Source organism: Glycine soja, chromosome 6 (assembly GCF_004193775.1).
Source record: "Glycine soja cultivar W05 chromosome 6, ASM419377v2, whole genome shotgun sequence".
Lineage (NCBI taxonomy): Eukaryota > Viridiplantae > Streptophyta > Magnoliopsida > Fabales > Fabaceae > Glycine > Glycine soja.
The window spans coordinates 14,167,383-14,195,267 of NC_041007.1; the positions used below are offsets into that span (position 1 = coordinate 14,167,383).

Here is a 27,885-nt window from a genome sequence, read left to right on the forward strand (position 1 = left end):
TAAATTTTATAGGAAACTGAAATCAAAAGAAAAAAAATTAAATGACCAAAATCAAAATCACCTATAAAAATAGGGACCATAATAGTATTTAAGAAAAAAATTACCTGTACCTAACCTTATTGTTTGAATCTTTCGTCGATAAAAACCGATAACCAAGCCCTAGACTTATTTCGTGGCTAATTCTTTTCCTAATCGTTGGTAATTTTATAGATACCAACTGTCGTTGTGTCCAACTTAAATTTCACCCACCTAAACTTAAATCAAATGGCCCAAAAAACAATGATCAAGAGTTTTGCAATATTGGACTTCGTCTTGCACTATGTCCATGGATTTTGACTTCCCGTAGTTTTTTGTTTGTGCAATTAATTATTCACTTGTTCTCTTTTGGGTTTCCTAGTTTTATAGATTTGGGTGAAACGGGTGTTATTTTCTTAGTTATGGATGATGCTTTTGAGTTGAATTATTGTGTGTACAGTACACCCATGCGATATATAGGATAATATTGACTTAAATATATTTTAAATTCTTAAATCTGAGGTCTGTGTTTTTAGTCTGTTAAATTAAAATTTAATTTTTTAATTCTTCAAATTTGCAAAATCTGGAAGCACAAACTTAAGTATACATTAGATTGCAAAAGTGAAGCCCATGGTACCTTATTTATATTAATTATATCCTAATCATTACCAGGATATAAGGACTTAAAAGATTTCTCTCTTTTCTAAATAGACACATTATACAAAGTTACAAGAATTATATTGATAATTGTAAAAAAAAAGGGAAAAAATTATATAAATTTAGAAATTAACATTTAAAAAATATTACTTGAAGTTAAATATAAAAAATACAACAAACTATTATAAATTTTTTGTTTATCAAATAGAACATATTAATAAAATTAAACAAGTTTTTCAACTAATAACTAATAAAAAAAAGCTAGCTACAAACTACATGAAATAAAATGCCTAACATACACTTAAAGTTTTTTTTTTGTTTTTAGTTCAATTCAGAGTTTAGAAATATTTAGTAATAAAAAAATAGAAAAAAAATTAGAAAATTGTAAAATTTTAAAGAGATAAAATGTAACTAATACTTTAATTTGTGTATTGCACATATTAAATATATTTTATATAATTAAAATTCATAATAAATAAATGCCTTTGAATATATACATTATATTAGAATGATCAAAATTAGCATTATATTATAGTTAAAAATTATAATAAATAAATCTCTGAATATATAAATTATATTTTATACTTACAACGAATAATTTGTATTGTTATAAAGTTGTTTTTAATTATTGACTATATCTTCTTAAAAATAAAAGGAAGATAATTAGAAATGATTAAGAGATAGATTTTTTTAGTTAATTACAAAGATAATATGTAAAATAAAGATTTAAAAATAAAATATTTTTGGTCTATTTAACATTTAAATAACTGCATATTCAAGACTCAAATCTAAGATCATTGGTTAATGAACCAATCACCCTTAGTTGATCTATAGTTGTATTTAAAAATAAAATATTGAAAATAATTAAGGTGATAATATTTTAAATTATGTATTTTAATTTATATTATAAAAATAAATAAATAGATTTATTATTTAAGAAATGTAAACAATTACCTGACTGAGCTAAGCTACAATAAGGGATGTATTGAATCTAAACGTGCGCAATGCCATATATATTATGGAACTCATGCTTTCTTGTAGTGCCCTTTTCTTAATGCACAGTATTTAATAGAATCTAAACGTGCGTAATGGCAATTATATTATAGTAAAGTGTATGATCGAAAAATCGAAGATATAGTTCATCCGGAATAGTGTGGCAAGCAACGTGTTTACGTTCATCTGTGTTATACCTTGCATAATGCATATTATTCTTTTCCTACCAAATCAAGCTTCCTGAACCACTCATAATAATGTGGTGACTTGGTGCTGAAAAATATTAGAAAGATACTTTTTTTTAAGAAATTAGAAAGATATTTTTACTATATCACGTAATAATAATTATATCAAATTTAATTAGTATTTTAATATATAGCTGCATTATATTTCAACATATTTATTACAATATTTTTTAATTATAATGATTTTATTCGTTTAATATCATTCTACTTGCCTTAGAAGGTATATGTGGTCTTTAAAAAGAAATCAGAGGGAAAAAGTACTGAAAAAGTTTTAGATCGTTAATTAATCATGTTTTATTATATTAAATTTCAACCATCTCAAGTTGCTCTCTTTACCTTTATTTATATATCTAATTTTTTTATTGCTTTACTCTTTTAATATACTTTTCTTAGTCTAAAATAATTGTATATCACAACATAATTTGTTATTTGTAAATCTAAAAACAATTTATATATTTAAATATTTTATTTAATGAATTCAATTAAAATACACTTTGTATAAATGCTTTTTACAATGTTATTCAATCATAAATGTTATTTAATCATAAATTATTATTTGTGGTAGATTTATTAACTTAAATAATAATTACCTTAAAAATTATATAAAAAATATTAACTTTAATAATAATTACCTTAAAAGTTATCTCAAAAATAATTTTTGATTAGTTACATTGAAAATGTAACGCAAGTCAATTAAAATCTTATTTATCATGAAATTTAGTCATAATATAAATTAAAATATTTTTAATAATTTTTAATTACATAAAAATAAATATTAAACTGTACATACTAACTAAAATACTAGTTCATACTTCATAGTAATAAGTATTTAAAGTATATAAATCATATTGTAATTAAAATTTATAATAAATGAATATATTTGAAAAATCATTTTTGTCTGGTGTGAGAAACAATATTGCATGAAATGCATATCTAATAGAGAGAAAATAGATCTCTCTATGTATAAAAGTGTAAGACTTCATCCACTCTCCTCACTTTATAAATAGGTGAACTTCACTCTCCTCTGACACCCACCTAAAAACCCCTTCTTATGATTTCAGTAGTAATATTTAAAATTCAAATACACTCTTAACATGTATTTGATATAATCTCTTATGCTTTTGATATCAATTAAATGATTTAATTTAACTTTTTTTTATCTCTAGTAATTTATCATTTTCAATATGTTTAATATTTTATAAAAACATTAATAATTTAAAATAATAACATATAGCATTATTCTTTGGGTTTTTACTTTTTTCTTTAAATTTTTTTATCCTTCAACTCCACTTGATTACTGATCTTACTCTCTCCATGTCATTCATACCTAACTCTTTCTTGTTAGCAATGCACTTTCATTACTCATTTAAGGCTTAAATATGTTTTTATTTATTATATTTGATTTTATCTTTTTGGTAATTTCTCAAATTTAAATTTATCATTCTAGTTCATCAATTTTTTTTTTAAAAAAATACTATTTTTAATAATCACTCTTGACTAATTTTTAGGAATTTAAATATATAATTTGAGGTGACTAATAAACTACACATAAAATTTTAGAGACATTCCTCGTGTGAACAGTGGACGTGGTGCAGATCCAATCTGAAACCTCTTCCACTTTAGTTAGCCGTAAGGCAAGTCCTCTCTAGGAGGACCTTCATGTTCCAAATATGTAAAGATTAGTCATACTCAGTTACTCACTCTACACTTCTTTTCATTTTAATTTTTGCCACCAAGTGACATATATGACATCGTGTGTGACATCCCAGACTAGAATTCGTATCCAAATCCAACCGCTAAATTATAAACTTTCAAATGTGAATGAGTTTAAGATTTAAGATTTCTCGATCCTAAAACAGAAATGGTTTAATGATAGCGTTCTAACAACCTACAAGTTAATAGAATGATGCAGACTCAATAGAAAGATATTACTTTTTGACTATAACGCATTAATGATTTAATAAATAAATAATTTAGTACACGGAAGACACACATCACATATGTATAATCTATGGTATATAACTATTATAAAAAAAATAACATTATTTGATGCCCTATTTTTTCGGATCAATTATTATAAACTAGTTTGGTATTTTATTTTAACTTTCAATAACAATTATATATTTCAAAACAAGTAACATCCAACTAACTTTTAATTAAGTCCAAACATAGAGAGCCTATTTTTGCACTGATACACTAATATATCTGCCAGCCAACAGGAATTCGGATTCCCAACGGTCAGAGAAAACATGCACCACGCAATCGCACAATAAGAACGGCCTCATGAAGATCTGATAATTTATAAATAATTTCAGTAAATTTAACTTTAAAATACTGTTCATCTGATTCATCAGAAGATCCACATTTGCAACTGCATAATAGTATGAAATCCAAATCCGAGTCAATAGTGATGTTACGTGACCTTGGAACGTTATTAAAGAACAAGATTTTCAACCATGTCTATAGAAAAAAATCCCACTTGGAAAAACCAAGAAAGAAAGAAAGCATGGTGTATAAATTAAAACATTTGACTAAAAAATAACGATCTAAATCTATCTGGTGATGATGATGATGTACTGTATACATTGCACGCAACATGAATCCTCTCAAAATCATAAATGTTACAGTCCCCACACACACACACACACAATTGACATCAACATCGTAAATAGAGTGCACATTGAAGACATAAGGGGTAAAAATGATCACATGCTCTAGGCGTTTGGGCATATGAACGTTTCATGGGGTCGCATAGTTGTTGTGGCCTAAATCAGCAAAGTATAAAAACCCTGGAGCCCTCAAAATTAATAGTGGACGTCTACTACAAGGACCCACCACAAGAGTCATCATTAGCCTTCTGCCAAGAAACTCCACTCCATCACAACCATTAGACAGGACTACACAAATTTATAAATTTTTACCACCATTCGCTCTAATCACTACCCTTTTAATCCATCCATCATAATTCTTAAGGTTTAGAACAATATTTCAGTTGTTTCAATTGTAGACGCGCTCGGACCATATATGATTTCAAATTTGGACTGTTTTTACTATAGTTACATTAAATATGAGTATGTGTTCCCATACAAAGTTAAAAAAGAACATTTGATAATGTTTTTATTGAAAAAAAATTATATTTTCAATACCAAAGTTTTTCCAAAAAACTTTTTTAACTTGTGTTCAATTACATAGAAAGAAAATCTTATTATTAATTATAATAATTTTATCTAATACAAACAAAATTACATCTTACTATATATATTTGTAACATGCATCTATTTATATATTATTCCTTTATTCTCATTGTTGGAAATTCCACGTGAATTAGCAGTGGGACCAAAATAATATATAAAATAAGTGAAATAAATCTCATCTTATATGTTAATTTTGTAGGTTAAATTATTTTAAGATGATATAGATGTATTATCATAATTTATTTTAATTATTATTGGATCTATTAAATCATTATCCAATCATTTGTATATATTAATTCATATAAAACTTGGGATGTCCCGTCGTCCCCATGAGAAAAATGAATTAAAAATATTACATTAACTAATAATAAAATCAAAATAATGTACATATAGATGAAAATAAGAGTTGTTGGGGGCGTGGTTATATTTGATTTTGTGATTCCACAGGTAAATTAGAAGAAAGAAAGAAAAGAGAGAGCCGGGGGAAAGACATGCCATGAAATGTGAAACATAATGCCACATGCCTTGTCTTGAGCATCCATTCTTTGTACTTCTTTTTCCTGACTCATAAAAGTTGAAAGCAACCAACAGCCTGTCCTTATTATCCATCTTCCTTTCTTTCTTTTTTTTTCTCTCTCAACCTACTACACCACACTGGGAAGGGGAGGAAGCCCCTATATTTGGCAAAATAAAAATATTAAATTATTAAATGGGTTGAACTTGTTGTAACTTGGAGCATATCATCCAAACCTTTTTGCCTCTTCATTGGTGTCTTCCCCCCTCTCTCTCCCTCTCTCTCTCCTCCTTCTTGAAGTATCAACTTTCAATACATTATCCACTCTACTGTGTGCACAAATCCATGACTTCATATTCTTTAAGTGGCTAACAGGTATGGTTTTTTGGGGATTCCCTCTCACCTAACTTACAATACATATACTCTCTCCCTCATTTAATTAATAAAAAAATTATATTTTTTTCTCTAAATTTATACTATTGCTCCATTGGGTACTCATGGAATCCATGTCAGGCAAACGAGTGGTCGGTGAAGGAAGAAGTGAGCATCATACTGCGGCTATTCTCTTCAACTGCAAGTGCAAGTACTCTCTCTTCCCTTCTTTCAATGAGTCTTTATTTTATTATTTTATATTTTTATGCTTGCAGTTGCTTCATTGTGCTTTGTTTGGTAACCTTGTGAATTTTAATCAGGTTCCGTTTTCCTTGGAAGCTCTTCCTATACTTGACTCACTGTAGGAAGTCAAGACTTTTATTTAATTATGCATAATATTTTTGATTTAACCCTCTGATGCTGCTTTCTTCCTAGTACGGACAAAAGCTTGTCCAATGTGTTTTGTCTTATAATTGCCTGTTTGTGTCTGTCTAGTTTTTTTCGTGATTTTTCCTCCTCCTCTATCATCTATCACTTTCTATTATTGTTCAATTGGACTTTTACCCATTCTTTTTTTCACTTGGCATGTTAATTTAAGTTTGGTTAATTCCCCTTAGTGTCTCACTATTTATATATGTGCAATATTTAATACAAGCTCATGCCTTGCTCACTGCTTAATTTTTTGTTGCTCTCCATGCAATTGTGAACCATATGGTATAACACATAGAAGGACTTTGAAGAAGTAGAAGTGGGGAGGGGGAAGTTGAATTTTGTTATTCTTTATTTTATTTTTTTTGTTATGGACTGGAATTTGAAAGCACCTTCTTGGGATTTGGTGGATCATGTGGATAAGGCAACAACCTTACAACCAAACATAGGAACAAAGGAGGAGCAAAACAGATTTGGAGTTTATAGAATGAAAGGGGAGTTTTCTGTTGACTTGAAGCTTGGTCATCATCATGTGGGGAATTCTGGCACTGAATCAGCACTAGCCAACAAGTCCAAAGATGCTGCTGCTGCTAGTGGTGCTGCTGCTTCTGCAGGAGTTTCCAAAATGGCATCTTCACCTTCAGGGTCTTCTAAGAGAGCTAGAACCATAAGCAGCACATCACTCACAGTGTCATGCCTTGTTGATGGGTGCAATTCAGATCTTAGCAATTGTAGAGATTACCATAGGCGCCATAAGGTGTGTGAACTCCATTCCAAGACCCCAGAGGTCACAATTGCTGGCCTCAAGCAAAGGTTCTGCCAACAATGTAGCAGGTTTGCATCATATCATATTGTATCATTTTTTTTTATTATGTTAATGGTTAGTTTTTTATTAGTAGGAGGGATTGAACATGTGACCTTTTTTTTTTTTTTTTTAACCACCCAACCAATCTCATAACTCCTCCTATTAATGAGAGTTTTGTTCTTTTGTTTGTTTGAAATTGAGTTCTAGATTGCTTGTAAGTTGTAGTTTGTCCTCTTAATTATTGCTTCTTTTTTTTGTTTTTGCCCCCACCCCCCCCCCCCCCCCCCCCCCGTCGCTTTTCTTTTCATTGTACCTTATGGACATTGAATTTGTGTCGTTTGCATTGCATCCGTATCCATTATTATTCATGTTAGCTTCACTAGTACTCATACGCGACCATATTACTTTATTTTGGTTTCTGCTCCAAATTAGCATCTTGACTTAGCGTTCTTTAGAAGTAGCAATTTTTTTACACTCTAGTGTTTACTTCCTTACTGTGAATTTTCTAAATATGGAAATTTTTCTTTTTATTATTTTATTAAAAAATTAAAACATGGAAACAAGATTAACCTAATCAAATCAAGGAAAGAGAATGTAGTGCGAGCAAGAGTATTTGAAAAAGATTCTCCATTAGCTAATTTCTTAAACCAAAAAGAATCTCAACACCTACGAAACCTCTTCTCACTTTATTTTTTTTTCCGATCACATCAGTCTCATGCCAAAACAAAACTAGTTTATGATTAATTCACTTTACAAATAGTATTCTATATAGTTCTAAACCCTTGTGTTTATGTTTATACTCCACGGATATACACGTATTTAAAAGTTAAAACCAGTTCCCTTTGCTCTACAGGATATTATTAGATAGTTAAGGAACATCACATGTTTATGGTCTTGACTAATCTTTACGTAACATGTATATATGAAACTTAATAGGGACCATGATGGTTCCGAAGCACCTAATAATTTTCCTATAATAACTGCTATATATATATGGAGAAGTTGAAAATATCCGAGTGCATGGAACACAATTACAGAAGTTGACATATAATCTGAGAGAATGACTTGCCTGTATTGTTCTGTTAATATACCCTGTGTATATTGCTTGTACTTATGGTAAATCCATGGTAAATATTTTTCACCTCTAATTGGTGTTGTGAATTTGGTTTTATTTGCTTGAATATCCTGAAACTTTTCCTTTTGGTAGGTTCCATTCGCTGGAGCAATTTGATGAAAGAAAAAGAAGCTGCAGAAAACGTTTAGATGGACACAATAGAAGGAGAAGAAAGCCCCAGCCAGAACCTCTCTCGCGACCTGGTAGTTTTTTGTCGAATTACCAAGGTTAGTATAGCTTCTGGTTCTAGTTCTAACTTCTACCACATTATAATCTGAATGGACCCATGTGCATATATGCCCGCATTTCATGCAGGCATTAGCTAAAGATAGGTACTTTTGAGTCTCAAAAGAGTAAGAAATTTCATGTGGAAACAATGCACTTAGCTATATGAGTGCGCTTCCCACATACCTGATATGGCTGATTTGGTCCATTTTATGTCCACTCTCATGACAATCTAGTGGCCACTAAAATAGTATGTCACTATATAGACCAATTGAAAAAGAAAAACATTTTGAGTAAACTCCCATTTGCTTTAGAGTCTATGCACCAATCATTTTAATCTTTGACTTCACAAAATTCTTATTTTTGTTGTCTGTTTTATAAATAAGTATTCACAAAAAAGGGACAATATTAAAGTAATTAATAAAAAGATTAACGTAATTAATACTTACAATTTCAAGAGTTAAAATGAGTTTGTTTAGAAGATTCTCCTTTTGAGAGAGGAATCTAGACTGTCATCCATAAGAAATTATTCATTACCTATTGCTGAAATTAATATCTTAATTTTGAGGCATCTAGTATCTCGGTTTGCAAAATTTGTAGACAACACTCTTGACAGCATCACAGCTGCAGGATATTAAAGGATTTGGCACCTTTAAAATGAGAAACTGCACTTTAGAAAATAAAAAGTTCACTAAAAAAATTCTTGGTGGATATTATGATAAAATTAAATACATATATAATAAAATATAAAGTTTTTTTTTTTATGTGACAGCAATAAAATATAAAGTTAATTACAATCTTATTAGTTGACTTTCTAACTAATGGTTATCATATATTTTATTCTATAAAATGCACTTTTCTCATTTAAAGAAGTCAAATAATATTTTTTTAACCCTTGCTTATTGTGTTCTCAATCCCATTTATGGACATCATACCAGAGTCACCTTAAGAAAGATTTCCTGTTCCCATACGATACTATGATGTATTCCTGATGACTCTGGTAAACACGCAGACACATATAATGACACTATATTTTCACATTTTTGCTAATCCTTCCTTGAGATAAAGGGCCAGTTTGTTTAAGCTTGGGTCATTTAGTTTAAATTTATTTTTTAAAATAAATGTTTTTTTAAATAAATAAGCAGATTTTTGTCTTTCTTATGTGTTTGTTTAAACTGTTTATATTTAAAACTTTTTTAAGAAATAAATCTTATCTCACAAACACCCAGAAAAAATTCATGTTAATAAGAAAAATTTTGATAAATATATTACAAGAACAAGAGATCCAAAAATAACAGAAAAAAAAAGAAAAAGATAATTATGATTAAAAAACATTTATTTATTTTAAAGTTGTTTTTTTTTAAGTATATTAACACTTCAGAAATTCAATGTTTCAGGCACCCAATTGCTACCCTTCTCAGGTCCACACGTATATGCTTCCACTGCCATGGTTAGCCCAGATTGGAGTGGTGCACTTGTGACTTCCTCTGCAGATGCTAGGTTGCACAACCACAACCACCACCACCACCAACAAGACCTTTTTCTCGGATCTTCTCACAAAGAAGGGAAGCAAGTAGCATTCTTACACAGCAACCATCATCCCTCCACACTCAGCAACCAAAACCCGCCACCTTTCCCATCCCCTTCCATCTGCCACACGCTTCTCAGGACCGGCCCTCTATCAGAAACCTGCGGCGGAGGAGCGAAAAGCAAAATGTTCTGTGAAAGCTTAACAACAACAACAACAACAACAGCAAGTAATAATAATAACAACTCGCTGCATGACACTATTCCTTGTGCTCTCTCTCTTCTGTCATCATCACAGACGCACACACCAGGAGGGAATGGTTTGAACCAAATGGTACAGCAGCCTCCTCCTCCCTCAATGTCCCTCATGATGCAGCCCTTAGGCCTTAGCTTGCAGGATAATAACAACAACAGCTTAGAGTCTGTGGATCATTGTTCCTCCATGTATAGCTTGGCTTCTGATCATCATGGATCCCACTGCAATGAAGCAGCCCCTCAACTGTTTCCCTTTCAATGGGAATAGAGATAAGGATTAATTATTCACACTTTCTTTGTTCATTCCCCTAATGAATTCTTTTCCCCCCAAGGACTAGTCAATTAATTCTGATTTCACCCTCCCTTTATAATGAAGGCAATGCGATGCCTATGAACAATCTCATGGTATTTCTATTTGTATCTTCAGGAGAGAAAAAAAAACTCAATAATTTTACATAAGATTCATAATATATGGGAGTTGTAAAAGGAAAGTCTATATGTGTACACCTCTAATGGGAATAATGTTAGATGGTAACTGACAAAATTTAGTAATTTACATGGTAAGTTCCAATCAAGTCCAACCTCTTATTAGGTTATGGGCTTGGTAATGTTAAATCCGATTCTTATTTTCATCCAATTCATCTACTTGATTAAGTTTCTTTTTTATTAAGTCCGACCTCTTTTTGTTCTAATCTAGTATTATGATGGCTGATAATTATATTAGTTATATTTGTAGTTTCTAATTGCAATTGTGAATAGATATTATTGTGTTTGGTTGAACTTAAATGTTATCAACTATTTGATTTGATTTCGTGTTAATGTGAATTTTATATGGCATGAGTTATGAGTAATGATATTCATAAGTGAAGTTTAATTTTAATAATATGAAGTTGCAAATTAAATATTTCGTTATTTTGTGTTTAATATTACTTGGGCTTAAAATTGTATATTTTTTGTCCATATCCCAATTATATGATCTTAGACTCTCAAGTTTTGATTGTGTCAATTGGACTCCTCAAATTTTCTCATTTAAAATTAGGTCCCTCCATTTTTACTTCTTTAATTATTTAACAAAATTAATTTACATGGCATAACGTGATAATGTAACATAAAAAAACAAACATTATTGTAAGATAAAGTTAATCATACTTGCATATGTAGTAGTTAATAATGTGATGGTACTATTAATCACTTGAGACAAAGTTAACCACCATTAGACATATAAATAATCTCAAGATACTATTAACCACACATCAATAATTAATTATCAATTATTAATTATTCTATACAGTCATGTTCATTTAATTAACGATATTTATATGTGTAAGTAATCACATGTTTGAATGAACATACGTTTTTCTTTTCCTATATAAAATAGGTGAAACCCGTGAGGGTGTGACATGCGTTGTTGATTATTGTAGTCTTTCTTTAAAACTAAAGTGTGTTTCATTTTCTGTAACATTTGAAACACATGCATAATAAAAATGGAAATGATTAAAATAAACAAGAGGGCAAAAATGATTTTTTTCCACGAAAAATTGGCACCATAAAAATAAGAATTTAATCATATTAATACCTTTTATATTGTCATCAAATTACAAATTAATATACATGATAAATTTTTATTAACTTTGTAATAATTATTTAAAAGTTTACTTATTTTTATAATAACTATTTAATAATCTTAGATTAAAATCCATAAAAAATAATTTTTTTTTCTTCAAAATATCATTAATTGAAAATGCCAACCAGCACCTTACTAATAATGCACAACAAATAAATAATAGCAACTCAGTTACATATGTTACTCATATTAACTATCCTAAGACTAGTTACAACACAAAAAAAATCCTCCTATTACAAAATAAACATGGCAGAGCCTTGGACTATTCTTTCTTTCCTTTAGGATCAATACTTATCTACTAGCAACCTAAGTCAAATGATGACGATCCAAAACAACCTAAAACGAATATGAGTAATTCAGTGTTGTGCAAAGAAGTTTGCTTAATTAAGGCAACAAATATGAGTAAAATCATACTTTCTCTAAAGAAACTCTAATAGTTTGGACACTATTACAAAAGATGGTTCTAACAAATTCGTTTGAAAGGGAGAAATGTATTGGAGAAGGGATAAGAACCTAAAGGGACACTATTGAAGAACAAATAAACCGAAAAAAGTGAAGGGCTAAAAGGTGGTAGTAGTGAAGAAAGGAAAAAAGGTGTGCTTCCCAAGTTTTTTCTTGCACTCTTTTCAGAATTTTTTTTTCTTTCTGGGCTGGTCATTCACTCATTCCGGAAGTCAAAACAAGAGTACATACAAGAACTGGGAAGTGCAGGAAGCAATATCCAAGGAAAAGAAAAAAAGAGCCCACGGTGGTATTAGTGATAGATTTCTGTTGGGCCAAGGCCCAAGATATAGCCCATTGCGAAACGTTCTGCCGTTTCCTCCCCGTTGCGTTTTGTTGGAGCGTGATGTTGGCGCAGAACCGCAATGGAGAAGCCATCGTCGTCGCGAAGAAAATCGAGCACGATGGTGAAAGCTTCAACTGATGCGAACACAAGCCTGAGCATGCTGAACGAGGACCTTCTTCAGAACATTCTAGCGAGGCTTCCTTCTCTACACTTCGCTTCCGCAGCTTGCGTCAGCAAATCATGGAACTCTCTCTGCAGTCGCATCCTCTCTCGCCCCAAGCTCTCTTCGGCGATCTCTCTCAACCCTTCGCTCCCCGTAAGTCCTCTTTCTATCTAAAATTTCACGCGTTTAGGGTTCGGTAATGAACGACGCCGGTTAACGTTGTGCACTCGAACAGGATGCTGTCAACGAGGTTGTTCACAAGGTTCTCTCGGAGCCAATTCGACCCCATTTTGCTATTGCCAATATCGGAACTGGATTCAACACTGCCAAGACTCTGTGCCTTGTAAGAATTAGCACCTAACACCTCTTTTAATTATTTTTTTAGGTTGTGTATTATGCAATTGACTTAATGCTTATGTTTCAGATTAGAAAGTCGTTGGGGTTCAATATTCCTGTTATTGTTACCGTGGCGAATGGTATTATGGGAAGGGATGCTGTAACCGATGAGTTTAAAGAGGTTGGGTTTTGATGTTTGTTTTGTTTTTGGGGTAGAGATTTGCTGAACTCGAGTAAACGCAGGGTGGTTTATGTAGGTCAAATGGGGTGCCCTTTTTAGCGGCTTTGGCGAGGAATCATATACGAGGTTTATAAACGAAGGCTTAGTTTTGACTGTTGGGTACTTGCCTGGATTGAAAGTTGAAGCATTGCCGTTGCGACGGCCAACAAAGGTAGTGTATAGTAGATTCCCTCTGAGAATTTGGACTTGTGCATTCTCTGAAAATGAATATGTAATATGAAAATAGATAGTTAGACATTTTGAAAATGAATACTTGTACAACCAAGCTAGAGATGGCTCACTGAAGAAAGGTGTTAAAGAATATAAAATTAATGTAACAGTAAATATTTGGCTGTCTTGCATTGATTTTCCGCATTATTAACTACACAATTTACAAAACAGAGGAGTCCCAAAACTAACATTATGCCTATTTGATCCTCTTTTAGCATCACAGTTAGCATATTAGATGGCCAACTATTTTTTGGGTTTTTCATATTTGTAAATGAGATGCTATAGTCATGCTTTTTCGAACTCTGAACCAGAAAGGCATGCTAGGCACTAGTAGTGTGTAGCCCAACCAGCAAGAGGCACTGCACTTGCCTCACCTCAGCTCCTTAGTTGCACTCTTTTTGCATCTTTTGACTATGTTGATACAATCTATATTGAATAGTTAAATTAAAATAAGGCTTTGCTTTATGCTTTTCCATATTTTTGACATCAGACATCGCAAGCAACATGGGTTGACAATTTCATAAAGGATATTAAGGAATATTCAGCCTCTGTCTCCAGTAGCCCTTTCCCTGTTGGGATTATATTGTTTGGAGTAAGTTCATAGCTGGACACTTATTTACTAATTTTGATTTTATTTTATTATTATTTTTTATTATTTTTTTCATTCTTGGTTCTGTTTCTAACACTCTGATTTGGCTCCATAGGAAGCAAGCTGTGACATGAAATTGGTTCTGGAGAAATTGGGTGAGTGATACTTATATGCATATATTCTGTTATACCTGTTGTTATTGTGTTTCTTAAGTATGTTTTTGCTTCATATTCTCATTTACTCTTTACTTTATCAGGAAAAAATTAGGAGGAAATTGGGGTTTTGCTTGGTAGACTATGTCGTTTATCTGATTATCTCCTCATTTTTAGTGTGTGATAAAAGAGTAAGGAAGGAAATGATTTCTTAGGGTTTATATACACAGTGTTTTATTTTACTTAAAGATATCACTGCCTGCTTTCACTAAAATATTTTGTTTCAAAATGTCTATGGGATACATAATGGCAATTTGATACTTGAATTTAGATGGGGCAACTGTATTGTACTGCAATTGAGAGCATGACTTCAATTTACACCCAATTACCACAGACTTGTGCTTTTTTTCATTTTTTTTCTTTCAAAAATGATGTTTTGTTTTATTTCAGATCATGCCATGCCTATGGACATGGTCATTGTGGGTGATGAGAGAGGCTCTTTTGACTTTGTACACAAAAGTGGGAATGATTCTAGAATCATTTGTAGTAAAAAAGGAAACATAGAAGCTGTTGCTCTTGTATTTGCTCAGGACAGGGACAGGTCTTTGGGTACGTCTTGTTATCTTTTTGGTAGCCCTTGCAACATGACATTCATGTAACTGCTACAATGCATACTACCCTATTTCATTGTTGAGGAATGTATTGCCTTTTATTCCTCAAAGGATCTCAGGGGTGACAACTGTTGTACTTTCATGAATATATATAATTTATGCTGGAGAAAAATGTATTGTTAATCAAATAAATTTTAAAAAAAGATAAGTGAGGATTCCCTTCAAGTTTGATTAGACATGTCTGTAAATATCTTTTATTTTGCTCTCTCGAAAGCGGATAGAGACTAATAATGCAATTGCTTTTATTGTTTGTTATCTTTAAAAACTACAGTTTGGTTTATTTATTGCTTGGGGGAGGGGGTGCTATTGGGACCTTGGTGTGAAATTGAACCCCCTCAAACACCACAGACATTGGTTACTTGGGGAAGTGCTTTGTTGCATAGGTACGGGTGCATGCAAGTATCCAATACAATATGATATGCATAGTATAAGAACTGTAGAAGCCCCAACAAGAGTAGATTAGATGGAAGATATCCCAGCTTAGCTACAAGATGTAGAGGGAGATTGAGAAATAAGTTATTGGCAAAACAATTAAGAAGGATTTTGAAGTTAATAATTTGTCTATAGACATGATTTACGACATAACATTATGACATTGTTTGCCATGTAATAGACCTCACCCAGTGGGAAAAGGCTTGGTTGTTGATTGATACCGAGGCCTTGACATGACTGGAAATGAAAGGCAAGCGGATAATGCAAGTACAAACAAACCACCCATTTGGAGAGTTTACTACAAGCATGGGTATAGAATGTAATAACTGCCAAAAGGGAAATAATTTTTAGGAGTGGCAGTTATGACAGTAATTGTCAGAATGTAAGAGTCAAGAGTATATTCACTAACTAACTAACTCTGCATATGGTCTCTTAGTCCCAAACCTGGATAAAGGAGGAGGCTTGGTTTAGGCCCTTAGCAGTCAGCATAAAACTTATTCTAATCCCAAGCATGGATCACTCATAATAGATGCTAATACTCTACGGTAGTGAATGTTGGGCTTCAGTGGGACTAGAGAAAAAAAGGTGGGGGATAGGAGAAATGAGAATGTTAAGATGGATTTGTGGTTCATGTGATTCATGTAGCTAACCTCACTTAGTGGGATAAGACTTTCGTGAATTTGGTTTTTAATTGAACCCAATGGTGTCTTGTGATTCATGTAGCTAACTTCACTTAGTGGGATAAGACTTTCGCTGTTGTAGAATCAATAACTACTATTAATCAGTTATTGTTAGGAGTATGGCCATTTTGTCTGAGGAAGTTGGCAAAAACAAGTGATTATTTCTCCAAAATAAGCTGAACTGAACACTCTTGTCCCACTAAAGACAAGATCTTATTGTATAAAAGCTTAACTAAATTGTTTACCCAAATGTGTCTGAAAAACAAATTAAATTCCCCCAGTTGTTTTGTGCATTGATTATGAGCTGGTCAAGATTATAAGTGTCATAATATGCTTTGAGAGAGATAATTTGTGGGTATTCATATACACAAGAGAGAGCCATGTCAAAATACAATTGCTGGCATATCATACAACTGATACAAGTATCAATATCAATATTGGATACAAATATGTCACCAATTTTGGAGTTTCCATGCATCATAGGAGAGGTGCCACTAGTCTAAAAAGCTACTGTCTATGACCCTGATTTTTTTTTTCATGCCTCCTTCTCTTCTTTGTGCTGCCTTTTTTGTGTGAACAAGTTGAATAATAGTCTGTCTTGTATATTATTTTACTATCCTGGTTGTTTCCAGAGTTGCATGGCATGATATTACACTTACAAGTCTTTTATTTTATTTTAATTTGTTTATTGCAGTTTTTTACAAGTTAATCATCTGTGTTATGGATTGATTTTGCTACAGGAACTATTAGGTTTCATGTTGCATTGTCAAATGGTGTTTCCACTGTGGGTCCCAGATACAAGGCAGCCTCAGTTAAATCAAACAGTGCTGATTGTTCAACATGGCTAACTGCTAGGAGGGAAGGGCAACAGGAAAATCTTGACGGTCAGAGTATTCTACTTGATATCAACAATTTGGTGTGCAACTATTTACATATTTTTGGGCAAAATTACAAATTCATTTTGTCAAGGATTTTTTTTTTAAAATTATTAAGAACTAGTCAAATCCATTTTTTCCTATATATGGTTTTTATTTTCTTAACTTTAAAAAATGTGGCAGCTGGACAATCATATTGAGTCTCCTGATTTGTACATTGGGGTAATTAAACATAGGAAATTATCCACTGGAGCAGAGAAGCCAATGCCAAGAACTTGTATTGCATATCATGGAGTTGTGGGGTATGATATAAAACTGTTCCTGTGTAGATGTTCTGCTTCCAATGTTAATTTTTCTCTCATTCTCTGGATTCGTTTGAAGAATTTTATTAAAAAGACTGAATTGGTAGGAAGATATTTTGCTACAACTACCTTTTAGTGTGCTATAGCTTATAATTAATAATCCCATTATTCCATCCACTTTGTCATTTTCAACAGCTGATAATAATTTTGGTTTAGCTAGTTTAAATAATAGGTGATGAATTACAGTTGCTTATAAGCAGATCAATCAACTAAAAGGTATTGTAGTCTAAATTTACAAATTTGGTGAATTGTTGAATTTTTAATATCAGTCTTAAAAATTCGGTTTATCCTTTAAGGGAATCATGTGCTATGTTGATAAACCATGGCAGGATTGGCAAAGTGTATAATTGTATCATTGTACTTCAGATTGGATGTTGAGTGTATGGAACTAGAAGCTATCATTGTTGTTTGGTGTATTTACAATTGTAATTGTTACTCTGAACACAAATTCTTTGAAAAAAGACATGCATGTATGCATGATTTCCTACATTCTTTTTATACTATCCTATGTGACGTTGATTCTGTCCAGAATGAAATATAGACACACACAAGACTTTTGAAGATAATTAAAAGTATAAGCTATTTTTGTGATAGATGGTATTATTTTGTTATTTAAATAATTCTTTTGAAATTACTTTTTGAGAAAATGGTGCCCAGACAGAAACAAGGAGAAAGATGCATGACATTTGAAATGAAATTGGTATTAGCTTTTCTGACAGCCATTTAAACTGTTTATATTGGTTTCTTTACTTGTGGCTTGGACATGGCCCATTAGATAATCGTTTCGTTTCCCTAATTTCTTGTAAAATTATTGGTCTACTTGCATAATCCCAGGACTTTAAAACTAAGGTTTACCAGAGCCTCTGGCGAAATTGTCACCATTGGTGTGATTTTTTCCTCTTATGTGACCCCTACACTTCCCCCATTTTATTATAAGCAAGCAGGTTATTGTAAACAACCATGTTCTTCAAAGAAAAGGCTAAGTTTTCATGTTTTGGACAGAGGTGATGAAGAGTATCTATATGTTGATGGCATTGGCATAAAAACAGGAGATATCTTTCAGTTCTACTATTCAGATCCTAATACTGCCTTAGCTTCATTAACCAAGGTCCATGATGCCCTCAAGAGTATTCATCTGGAAAAAAATTCCAAGAGTTCCAAGGGTGATGGAGACAACGCTACCAATGTTTTTGGGGGTATTGTTTTTGCTTGTTACGGCCGTGGTGAATCCTTCTTTGGACGTCACAATGTTGACAGCTCTCCTTTCCTAGAGAATTTTCCAGGAGTGCCAGTGTCTGGAATATTTTGTGGTGGAGAAATGGTGCGTCCTTGTACCACTGTGATTGGTCAATGTGAAGGAGCAAGCCCCATTAGTTGCTGTCTGCATGTTTACAGCACTGTCTACTTAGCAATGTCATATACTCCTCCCTCTGTGGAAGATTAGATGCCGTTCATATTTTTTTTCTTTTCAAAATGTAAATTTCTTATTAAGTCGGATGCCTTTTTTTACCCTCTGCCGTGCACATGGATCTGAGTATCTTTTGGTGTACGAGATATTTTATAGTATTTGATGATTATGGAATTTTTGTTGTGCTATATGAAGTTTTTGTTTATTGTAAAACTGACTTCACACCTTCTGAAGCTGAAGTTCTGGTAATATGAAGCTTCACAGGATGTAATTTAGGTTACTGTTTCTTCTGGGAGCCTTGTTACTAGGGATTGCTGAGTGCTTTGTAAACGGTTTGGTCTTAACTGTCAAACGGGTTTAATGTATTGAAGCACTCGGAATTATGAATATGAACATACTCCTCCGAGTTGGTTTTCAACCAAAGGGGATAAACAAACGCGCTTGGTTTTTTCAAAGACCTTAAACATTCTTCTTTACATTCTCTCCTTTAGGATAAGTCTTCCATGGGCGTGATACGCAGAAGTCTCTATAAAAGGTCCTATTATGTCATCTTAATAATTGTAATTTTATTTATTATATTTTACTTGAAAAGTGATAACTTTGTTTATTATTATTATTATTATTATTATTATTATTATTATATATACATGTAATAATAATTTTTTAAGAGACATATTTTAAATCAATAATTATAGTTTTTCTTTAAAAATTACCATTTTCTTAATCAAATATTTTATCACCAACATAAGGTACCTTTATAAATTTTCAGGAATATTTTATCAAGTCCTCTAATTGTTTAAAAATATTCTAATTATTTAAAAATATTACAATCGTATCATTTTTGACATTATTATTGGTTTGATTGAAGAAAGTTGTATAAATACATATTGGTTATCTTAACCATCAATATAAAAGTTTATTGTTTTATATTAAATATTGATAATTGATGTAAAAATATATATTTTTGTGAAGGAAAAAGTATGATTGTAGTGTTTAAAAATAATTAGAAAATTTGATTGAATTTTTTAATAATTGAAAGAACCAACAACTTCTAATTATAATCGGGAACTAATATATAATTAAGCCCTTTTTTTCTTATATAAATTTGTTTGTTAAGCATTAAATTAATAAATAAATAATTTTAAGATAAATAAAATAAAAAATTATCAAAATTATATATAAAGGGACCTCAAAATTTATAACCAAATCAAATTCAAACTTTGCTTTTGACCTATTTAAATATACCAGTCAAACCTAAATAACAATATTATTTTTTTTCATAAATTAAAGTTAAACTTATTTGACTGGTTTATATTCCTTCCTACTCTCAAATCAGCACTAATAATTAACAAAATCGTATTTACTAATGTAATGGAAAAAATATATATATAGAATTACCTTACGTACATAACATAACTGAATCATATCATTCAGATAATAGCCGTCTCCCTCCCCGACATATACTATATAGGGGATTATTTTGTCATGATAATAATCAAAGTGTTATTCCTGAAACTAGTCACATACATTTCACAGTGACACGTGAATAATTCATGGCACCTATGACTATGGAGAATAGAGGTTATTATTACTCATTAACTTATTACCTATTCCAACAAAAAAACGAATCACTGACGTGCACGCCTCCTATTGGCTCAATCCCATCTCCCACTCTTTTTTCTTCATCTTCTCTCTCCTTTCCTCCTCCTTCCTGCTCGCCGGCCGGCAATATTCACGGCCGCCGCCACCCTGCTCCCCCTCCAATTCCACTTCACCTTCCGAACTCAATCAATCTGTTTTCATTCGGAGCTGTTTCTAGCTTGTACGACTCTCTATTACACTTTCGATTTTTAGTTTTTTTTTCTGTGTTTGTGAGTGTGGTATTTGATGTGAGTTTGAAGCTGGTTTGGTTGCACTTGCAGCGATATTGGAGCAGTAGAGAGAGGGAAGATGGCAAGTCAAAGCGGTGCCTCTCGAAGGAGTATTTCCGTCGTCGACGAGGAGAGTCTCGGAATCAGGGGCGCCTCGAAAATCAATTTCGTCTTCCCGACCTTTGTCTGTTCCTTCTTGAGTTCTTTCTTATTCACTTTATCTCTCTATCTTTGACTCTTGGCTGTTCATATCTGCCGCCGCTGTATTAATCTATTCTTGTGCTCCAGTGGCCAAATTAATCGATTCGTTCAAACCTTTTTTAAATTCTCAAACTCCTTATATTTGACTGTATTTTTAAGAACCGGAATCCTTTTATCTAGTATATTTTTGTTGATTTCATCTGCTCATTTTTTTTCTCTCTTTAAAGTGCTAAATGTAATCTTAACAGAAAAGTTACCTTGTGCTGGTACTTATAATAATTTGAAATATTGTAGCAGAAGCTATTATTGTTGTGGTCTTCCCTTTTCCGAGCACCTATTTGGGTTATGTGGTGCCATGATTGTAAAACTCGGTATTTTCAATTTCATAGTGTCTTACGTCAAACAAATGTGGCTTTGCAAAGTCTTGCCTGGTTGGCTGAGTGGTTGGTTTACAATGATGCTAATAAAGGACTTTGACTTTGATGGTGTATTGGTTTGGGGTTGGTTTCTATGATTCTACTGTCAACTTTACTTGATTGAAACACTTTTTTACTTATCATTTTTCTAAAGTCTAAGCAGGCGTAAGAAAGTATAAACACAGGGAATTCTGGAATAGTTTATTCTTTTTACTAAGTAGATATATGCCTTGAGGTTTAGTCTTCTACCTCAAGAAATTCTTCTATGGACATAGTCCGCGATTACTTTGTGTTTCTGGACTGCACAATATGAACTGTTGAGCCCACTAAGTGAATATAGAATGTGTCCATACAAAAGTTTCTTCTCTTCCCCCTTATAATTTTGATTCAGTTGTCAGTTGCAGAGGTATGTGACCATGACAGGGCTATATATATATCAGAATCTGCATTCTTTAATTGCATATTTTGTAACAGACCAGTTGATGTCTAAAAGGTTGACTAGAGAAACTGGAATTCATTTCATGAGTTGTTAAATGCACTCAAATTGAGTAATTTTTAAGAAAAAATGTGATAGCTCCTGCTTAAGTATCTAAGAAGAGAAGATAAGTCGGTGGAAGTTTTATCAATTTAAATAATGGGATGTTGCCTTGTTTGTGCATGAAATTGGATCAGGGCATTGGCAGGAGAGCGGACAGTGAAATCATTGTGACTTACAAAGGCCCTGACAGTACCTGAAACAACAACTGTCTATGAAGCTTGCCATCGGATGGTTGCCCGTAGAGGGGATGCTCTATTACTAACTGATTCTAATGCTTTGCTCTGTGGAATCCTCACACACAAGGTATGTCCGATACTTGTTTTCTCACCCTTTAACAAGAAAGAAAAGAAAGTTGAGTCGTTGCCTGGATTTCTGTGGTTTTAACTTACATAGCTTTCATGTTCTATTTTGTGATTAAATACAGGATATAGCAGCAAGAGTTATTGCCAAAGAGATTAATCTTGAAGAGACACCAGTTTCCAAAGTTATGACTAGGAATCCGGTATTTGTCCTTTCTGAAACTCTAGCTGCAGAAGCCCTCCAAAAGATGGTGCAAGGTTGGTAGTGTATATAGAGAAACATTCAACTTTTCAAGTTAGTTACTATTCTGTATCTTACCTTTTGAATACATGGCTGATATATGTTTGCATGATGCCATTGCCCGTATGGAAAGGGCTGCTGAGAAAGGATAAGCAATTGCAGCAGCTGTTGAAGGAGTTGAAAAACACTGGGGAACATCAGGTTCTGCTTTGTAGACTGTTTCCTTTTTCATGCTTTGCTCTTTGATTTGTATGATGGTGTACTGGGAAAACATTATCAGCATAGTTAGGTTCACAGTTTTTAATATCAGGCTCTATTTCATGCTAATTTGGCCTTTGCACAGACTCCAATACATCATTCATTGAGTCTCTTCGGTAGCAAATATTTAAGCTGTCATTGTCTACGATCATTCCTGAGAATTCAAAGTAGGTAATACCTTCTTTTGTTTGAGTTTAAAAGATTACATAAATTTTAATTTGTCTGCATGTTTGGTTACAATCCAAGTTATTTTAATAGATAATTGCACTTTTTAGACTTGTAACAGTATCACCAACAGATTCCATTCTGACAACAAGAAAGAAAATGGTTGAATTTCGTGCAAGTTGTGCAGTTGTGACAGTTAATGACAAACCTCTTGGCATCTTTATGTATGTTTGTAGTCATTGACATTACCAATAGTCCTCTTTTTCTGAAAAGTTTTTTCCTTCCCCTAATTGTCATTATCTATGCTTAGACTAATTTTTATGTCTGCTTACAAATTTCAGTTCAAAGGATATTTTGTTGCGTGTAATTGCACAAAATCTTTCTCCAGAATCAACCCCTGTTGAGAAGGTGCTTTGTTTTTATTTTTACATTGTTGAGAAGAAACTGTTTACTTATGTTTTTATTTAAGGTTGTATGTATCTATCGTGTTACCTGAAAAATTGGCAATTCTGAGATTCTTCCTTTTCTTGTTGCTCTTATTTGATAAATATGCAGGTCATGACTCCCAATTCAGTATGCGTAGTAATTGATACACCCATTGTTGATGCACTTCACACTATGCATGATGGAAAATTTTTGCATCTTCCTGCGGTTGATAGAGGTAATATAATATATATGGGATGAGGAAGATTGAAGAGCTATATGCATCAATATTTTTTCTGATTTGGGTTAGGTGGTTGAAAACAGATGGCAGTGTAGTTGCTGTGGTTGATGTGATTCATGTCACTCATGCTGCTGTGGCGACAGTGAATCAGGTACATCATTTATCTTGGACTGTGTTTACCCACTACTAATGTTGATTAGATTATTAATCCTTGTTGCATGAAAATGGGATAAATGGCTTTATTCATGACAGCCTTTAGTTAGAATGATTCTTGTCAGAAAAATATTGTAATGTGTTCTTGATTTGGTTTTATTGATATTGTTAAATGTAGGCTTGAATGCACTGTTCGTGAATTGATTAGATATCAAGTCTCAACATAAATTATGAGTTGTTCTAGAATCTGCATTTTGTTCTGAACCTGTTAAATGCTAGTTTTGTCTTTGGTCCTCCCCCATTTATTTTAGCTGCTTGGGAATTTAAGAATCTGAAAGCTTTTCACTAGCTACAAATGATTAATCTATGGTAACTAATTTACATCTTCATTCTTTCATTTATAAAATTTTCATAAGAGTGTAGGATTGGAAGATAAGAGAAAGGAAGATGAAATGTGATGGACCAAAACATCTGCAGTTCCTGATGGAATAAGACCAACAAATGTAAAAAAACATTGTGATTGGTACAACTAGGTTGGAAATAATGATAGTGTCATTTTCTTCCAATAATTAGGTTGGGAATAATGAAGCTGCCACCACCTTGATGCTAAGATTTTGGTATTCAGCCATGGCCTTAACCCCAAATGATGATGACGACGATACTCGAAGGTTATATACATTTAAGTTGTTTGGAGAAATATTTCCAATTTTTTAATATTGTTACACACTATTGATTATGCACCAGTGACGGTTCCTTGAGAGTGGCTTCTGAGGGAGGATAAACTGGGAGATCCATTCCTTATTTTTTGTCAAGCATGCCCAATACATTTAACTTCAAAATACAAGATAAGAAGGGCTGAATGCACAGATTCATATGTGGTATGTAAACTATCACGTGTTACCAATCAGATTTTTATCTGCACTTTCATTCTATCTGCGACAGTGTACTATAACTGATGGTTTCAATATATGCTCATATCTATCCTTTCATAAGTTTATCTTGAATATGATTGTGTTGCATGTTCATTGATAGGTAGGGATGTAGTATTAACTTATAGGAAAACTTGTTTGCTCAAGTTTTTCTTTTGAATAAGGGCATTCCTACATTCTTTCTGAGTTACTTATTCTTGCCTGCAATTTGCTTATTTCAAGAAAATTATGTTAGAAAACTATCAGTTGAGTGGTTTGTATGGTTGCTTGCAAGTTTAGATACCTGGAGCATGACAGAGGTTATAACTTCAGTCCTTCAGAGGCTTGGTGATGATATTGATCCTAACAACATACCCCAAATTCTGGTACTTTTCAAGACATTATATTTTATATTCTTGAGGTTGAGTGTATATGTTACCCTCTTCTAAGGAAAGCTGGCCATATTTGCCATTGTATGAAGACGAAGATCATGATAAAGTTGTATTGGCTTCAGACAGTGATCTTGCACCAGCTGTGGATCATGCAAGGACAGCTGATTTGAAGGTATGGTAGATTTGTCTGCAGGTCTGGAGTCCTGAAGGGAGGTTTTCTTTTACCTTTTTTTAATCTTGAAAGAGGGTATAGATTTATAGATATGAGGGAAATCTTTGTTTAGAGAAAGATGATGGGTCTTTATTTATTTTTTTAATTTTAGGTTTCAGTTATAAATTTAGTTACTATTTTTCTTTGTTTTAATCCCTACATTAAAAAGACTCTACATTTTACTCCCTATATGAAAAGTTGTTTTCAAATTAGTCCCTACCCTATATTAAACTCATAAGTGCTATGATTTTTTTATATAAGGACAAAAGTTAAAAAAAAATGATAGGTGAAGTGTAGGGACCAAAATATAGGATTCTGTTTACCTATGAATGAAGTGTAAAAAAATTTCATATAGGGACTAAAATGAAAAAATTTCAAGTATAGGGACCAAATATAATACTATTATTATAACTTTGGTGGTAGGATCAATTCAAGAACTATTTTCCAATTAGGACTAAAATATGTTTTTTCACATAGGGACTAAAGAAAAATGATATCAGGTGCTATGGACCAAATTTTTTAATTAAACGTTAAAGTTATTTTATATATGATCCAAATATCAAAAGGGAATAGCAAACCCTAGAACTTTTATGTAAGCACAAATCTATCATACCTTATGCTGAAATTTAATTTTATTAAGAGGCTATAATACCATGTCAAAGTCAAACACCAGTCATTCTAAAAGCTTAAACTATTAGTTAAAAGCTTAATCCAATAATGGTCTTATTTACAAAAAGTGGGAAGGGAACAAAGTTGGCGTAATAGGTCTACTCCCACTGCCAACAGTCCCCCTTGGTAGGTTTTATTTTTTATGGAAGTGTATCACTATTAGCCCTCGTTGAGGCTTATGGCAATGCCCTACCATGGAATGGAATAGCCTTTCCTCCCCTTAAAACTTTTGTTTACTAAGAAAGCTGCCGTAGATCTTGGACTTGTCATTTATGGTTAAGATATTTATAGGAATACATATGCTTAAAAGGAGTTTGACTTGGACTTGATGAATGTTGTAGGGGATTGAAATTGCATTTAGACTAGGCGGTATAGTCAAAGGTTCTCGTTCAGGAAGTTATGCTTATTCAGATGCATGGGCCTCAGCATACAGTGCTGCACTTGTTGCTGGCCTGGGCATATTAACGTACTTCAATTTTGTACATTTATATATACGAGGAAAAGGTTAAAGCATTTTTTTTCTTCATGTTGGTTTTGTGCTTTCAGAAAATTGGGATGGTCATCCCTTGCTTGCTGCTTGTATACTTGTAATTTTAGGATTTGCAGCCTCATCAACCCTGGAGACTGTGTACAATAACAAAAGCTCTGTCCATTTTTCTTGACATCATGAGTTGATAAAATCAATCGACCAGGATTGAGTTTATTGGGTTAATGATCTTATGTGATCACAGTGTTTATAGTTTATCAATGAGATTTGAGTGATGTGTATGGTGTGATGCTGTGTTATTAACAACCAACTGGAATAATGTGTAATAGAATGCAGAGTACAAAACGAGTGTAAAATTATTTAAGTATTTGATTTCTTGCTTACGAAAAAAGGATTTTATAATTGTATCTGGTGAAGTGAAAAATTAATGTGCATGAGTTGATTATTTTTATTGAGTGAAGTTATCTGAGACTAGTTCGAAAGCACCAAAATTGGCCAACATCTATGGTAGGACTTGGGAGTATCTGCAATCGTGCTCAGGAAATATTTATTAGTTAGTATTACTTCAATACTTGCTCTCTGTTTTTATTTTTAAGGGAATACTTCCTCTATGTTGTTTTTTTTTTTTTTGTGACAAATCTGTTGTTTTCTGTTAAGTTTCGTTTAATTTTTTTATTATTCCTCTCTAATTTTTTTTTTATAAAACATTAAATATTGTTTTCAAAATTTATCCGTAATCTCTAATGAATAATTCTAAATTCTCCTGCATCATTTTCTTACAAATCCTCCTACTATCCTTTTATGGTAAGTTAGGTAAATAATGAATGTGTTTTATATTTTTAAGACATTAGATTTATTTACTTTTTATTCAATATTTAGTATTAAAGGTAGTTGGGAAATTTGTAGGAGAAATAAGTAGAGGGATATAACATTACTCACTAATGATATCATATTTAATTACTTGTTCTATAATTTGTGAATGATTATAAATTATGTCAATGGTTACTAGTATATTGAAATCAATTAAAAATTAGAAAGATGATTAGAGAAATTAACAAAATTGGCGATTTTTTCAATTAAATCAATATTGAAAATTTTTAAATTGTTATAAATATTAGAACACTAGCTAATTTCATAAAAATTTTAAATATTTGTGAATTAGTTTAAAACATTATAATAAAAAATAGAGGGACTTTTTTATTCTTGGGTAGGAGGCAGAGAGTGGGAGGAACGTTTCGTGACCGTGCAAACTGACCTGACATCAAAAGGTCTGTAACGCTTGATCGGAAAATAGTGTCTGGCCCATCTGACCCTGTAAATGTAATAACCATTTTTATCGGTTTTAGGGCCCAATTTCCCGTCATTACTTCGTAAGGTTAAACATGTCTCTGCATTGGAAAAAGAAAATGCCTCTTCCCTTTTTCTTCTACTTTTTTTTTTCTTAATTAAAAGCTATTCAAAAGTAAAAGGTAAAGCGTTACTTTGGTATAAATTGTGGTTATAAGTTTTAGACTATAATTTTTGTAGAGAAAAAATA

At 32.3% G+C, this 27,885-nt stretch overlaps 2 protein-coding genes and 1 pseudogene across 4 annotated transcripts; all 3 read left to right on the top strand.

Moving 5' to 3' along the window:
• The first annotated feature begins 5,755 nt into the window (after positions 1 to 5,755).
• LOC114416138 (squamosa promoter-binding-like protein 13A) lies at positions 5,756 to 10,916 on the top strand. 3 transcript variants are annotated; one of them, XM_028381007.1, is made up of 5 exons: positions 5,756 to 5,993; positions 6,132 to 6,201; positions 6,311 to 7,253; positions 8,432 to 8,565; positions 9,961 to 10,916. In XM_028381007.1, the coding sequence occupies exons 3-5, from the start codon at positions 6,790 to 6,792 to the stop codon at positions 10,611 to 10,613; spliced, it is 1,251 nt and encodes a 416-aa protein (XP_028236808.1). In that variant the 5' UTR covers positions 5,756 to 5,993; positions 6,132 to 6,201; positions 6,311 to 6,789; the 3' UTR covers positions 10,614 to 10,916. The 3 variants fall into 3 exon arrangements, with proteins under 3 accessions (XP_028236808.1, XP_028236809.1, XP_028236810.1); XM_028381008.1 differs by having other exon boundaries at positions 6,718 to 7,253; XM_028381009.1 differs by having other exon boundaries at positions 5,760 to 5,993; positions 6,844 to 7,253.
• Positions 10,917 to 12,790: 1,874 nt separating this feature from the next.
• Positions 12,791 to 19,262, top strand: LOC114416141 (F-box/LRR-repeat protein At5g63520-like). Its single transcript, XM_028381011.1, has 10 exons — positions 12,791 to 13,072; positions 13,155 to 13,262; positions 13,344 to 13,436; positions 13,513 to 13,647; positions 14,197 to 14,298; positions 14,411 to 14,450; positions 14,898 to 15,056; positions 16,971 to 17,146; positions 17,289 to 17,407; positions 18,470 to 19,262. The coding sequence occupies exons 1-10, from the start codon at positions 12,836 to 12,838 to the stop codon at positions 18,909 to 18,911; spliced, it is 1,611 nt and encodes a 536-aa protein (XP_028236812.1). The 5' UTR covers positions 12,791 to 12,835; the 3' UTR covers positions 18,912 to 19,262.
• LOC114415841 lies at positions 18,992 to 26,799 on the top strand (annotated as a pseudogene).
• The last annotated feature ends 1,086 nt before the right edge of the window (positions 26,800 to 27,885 follow it).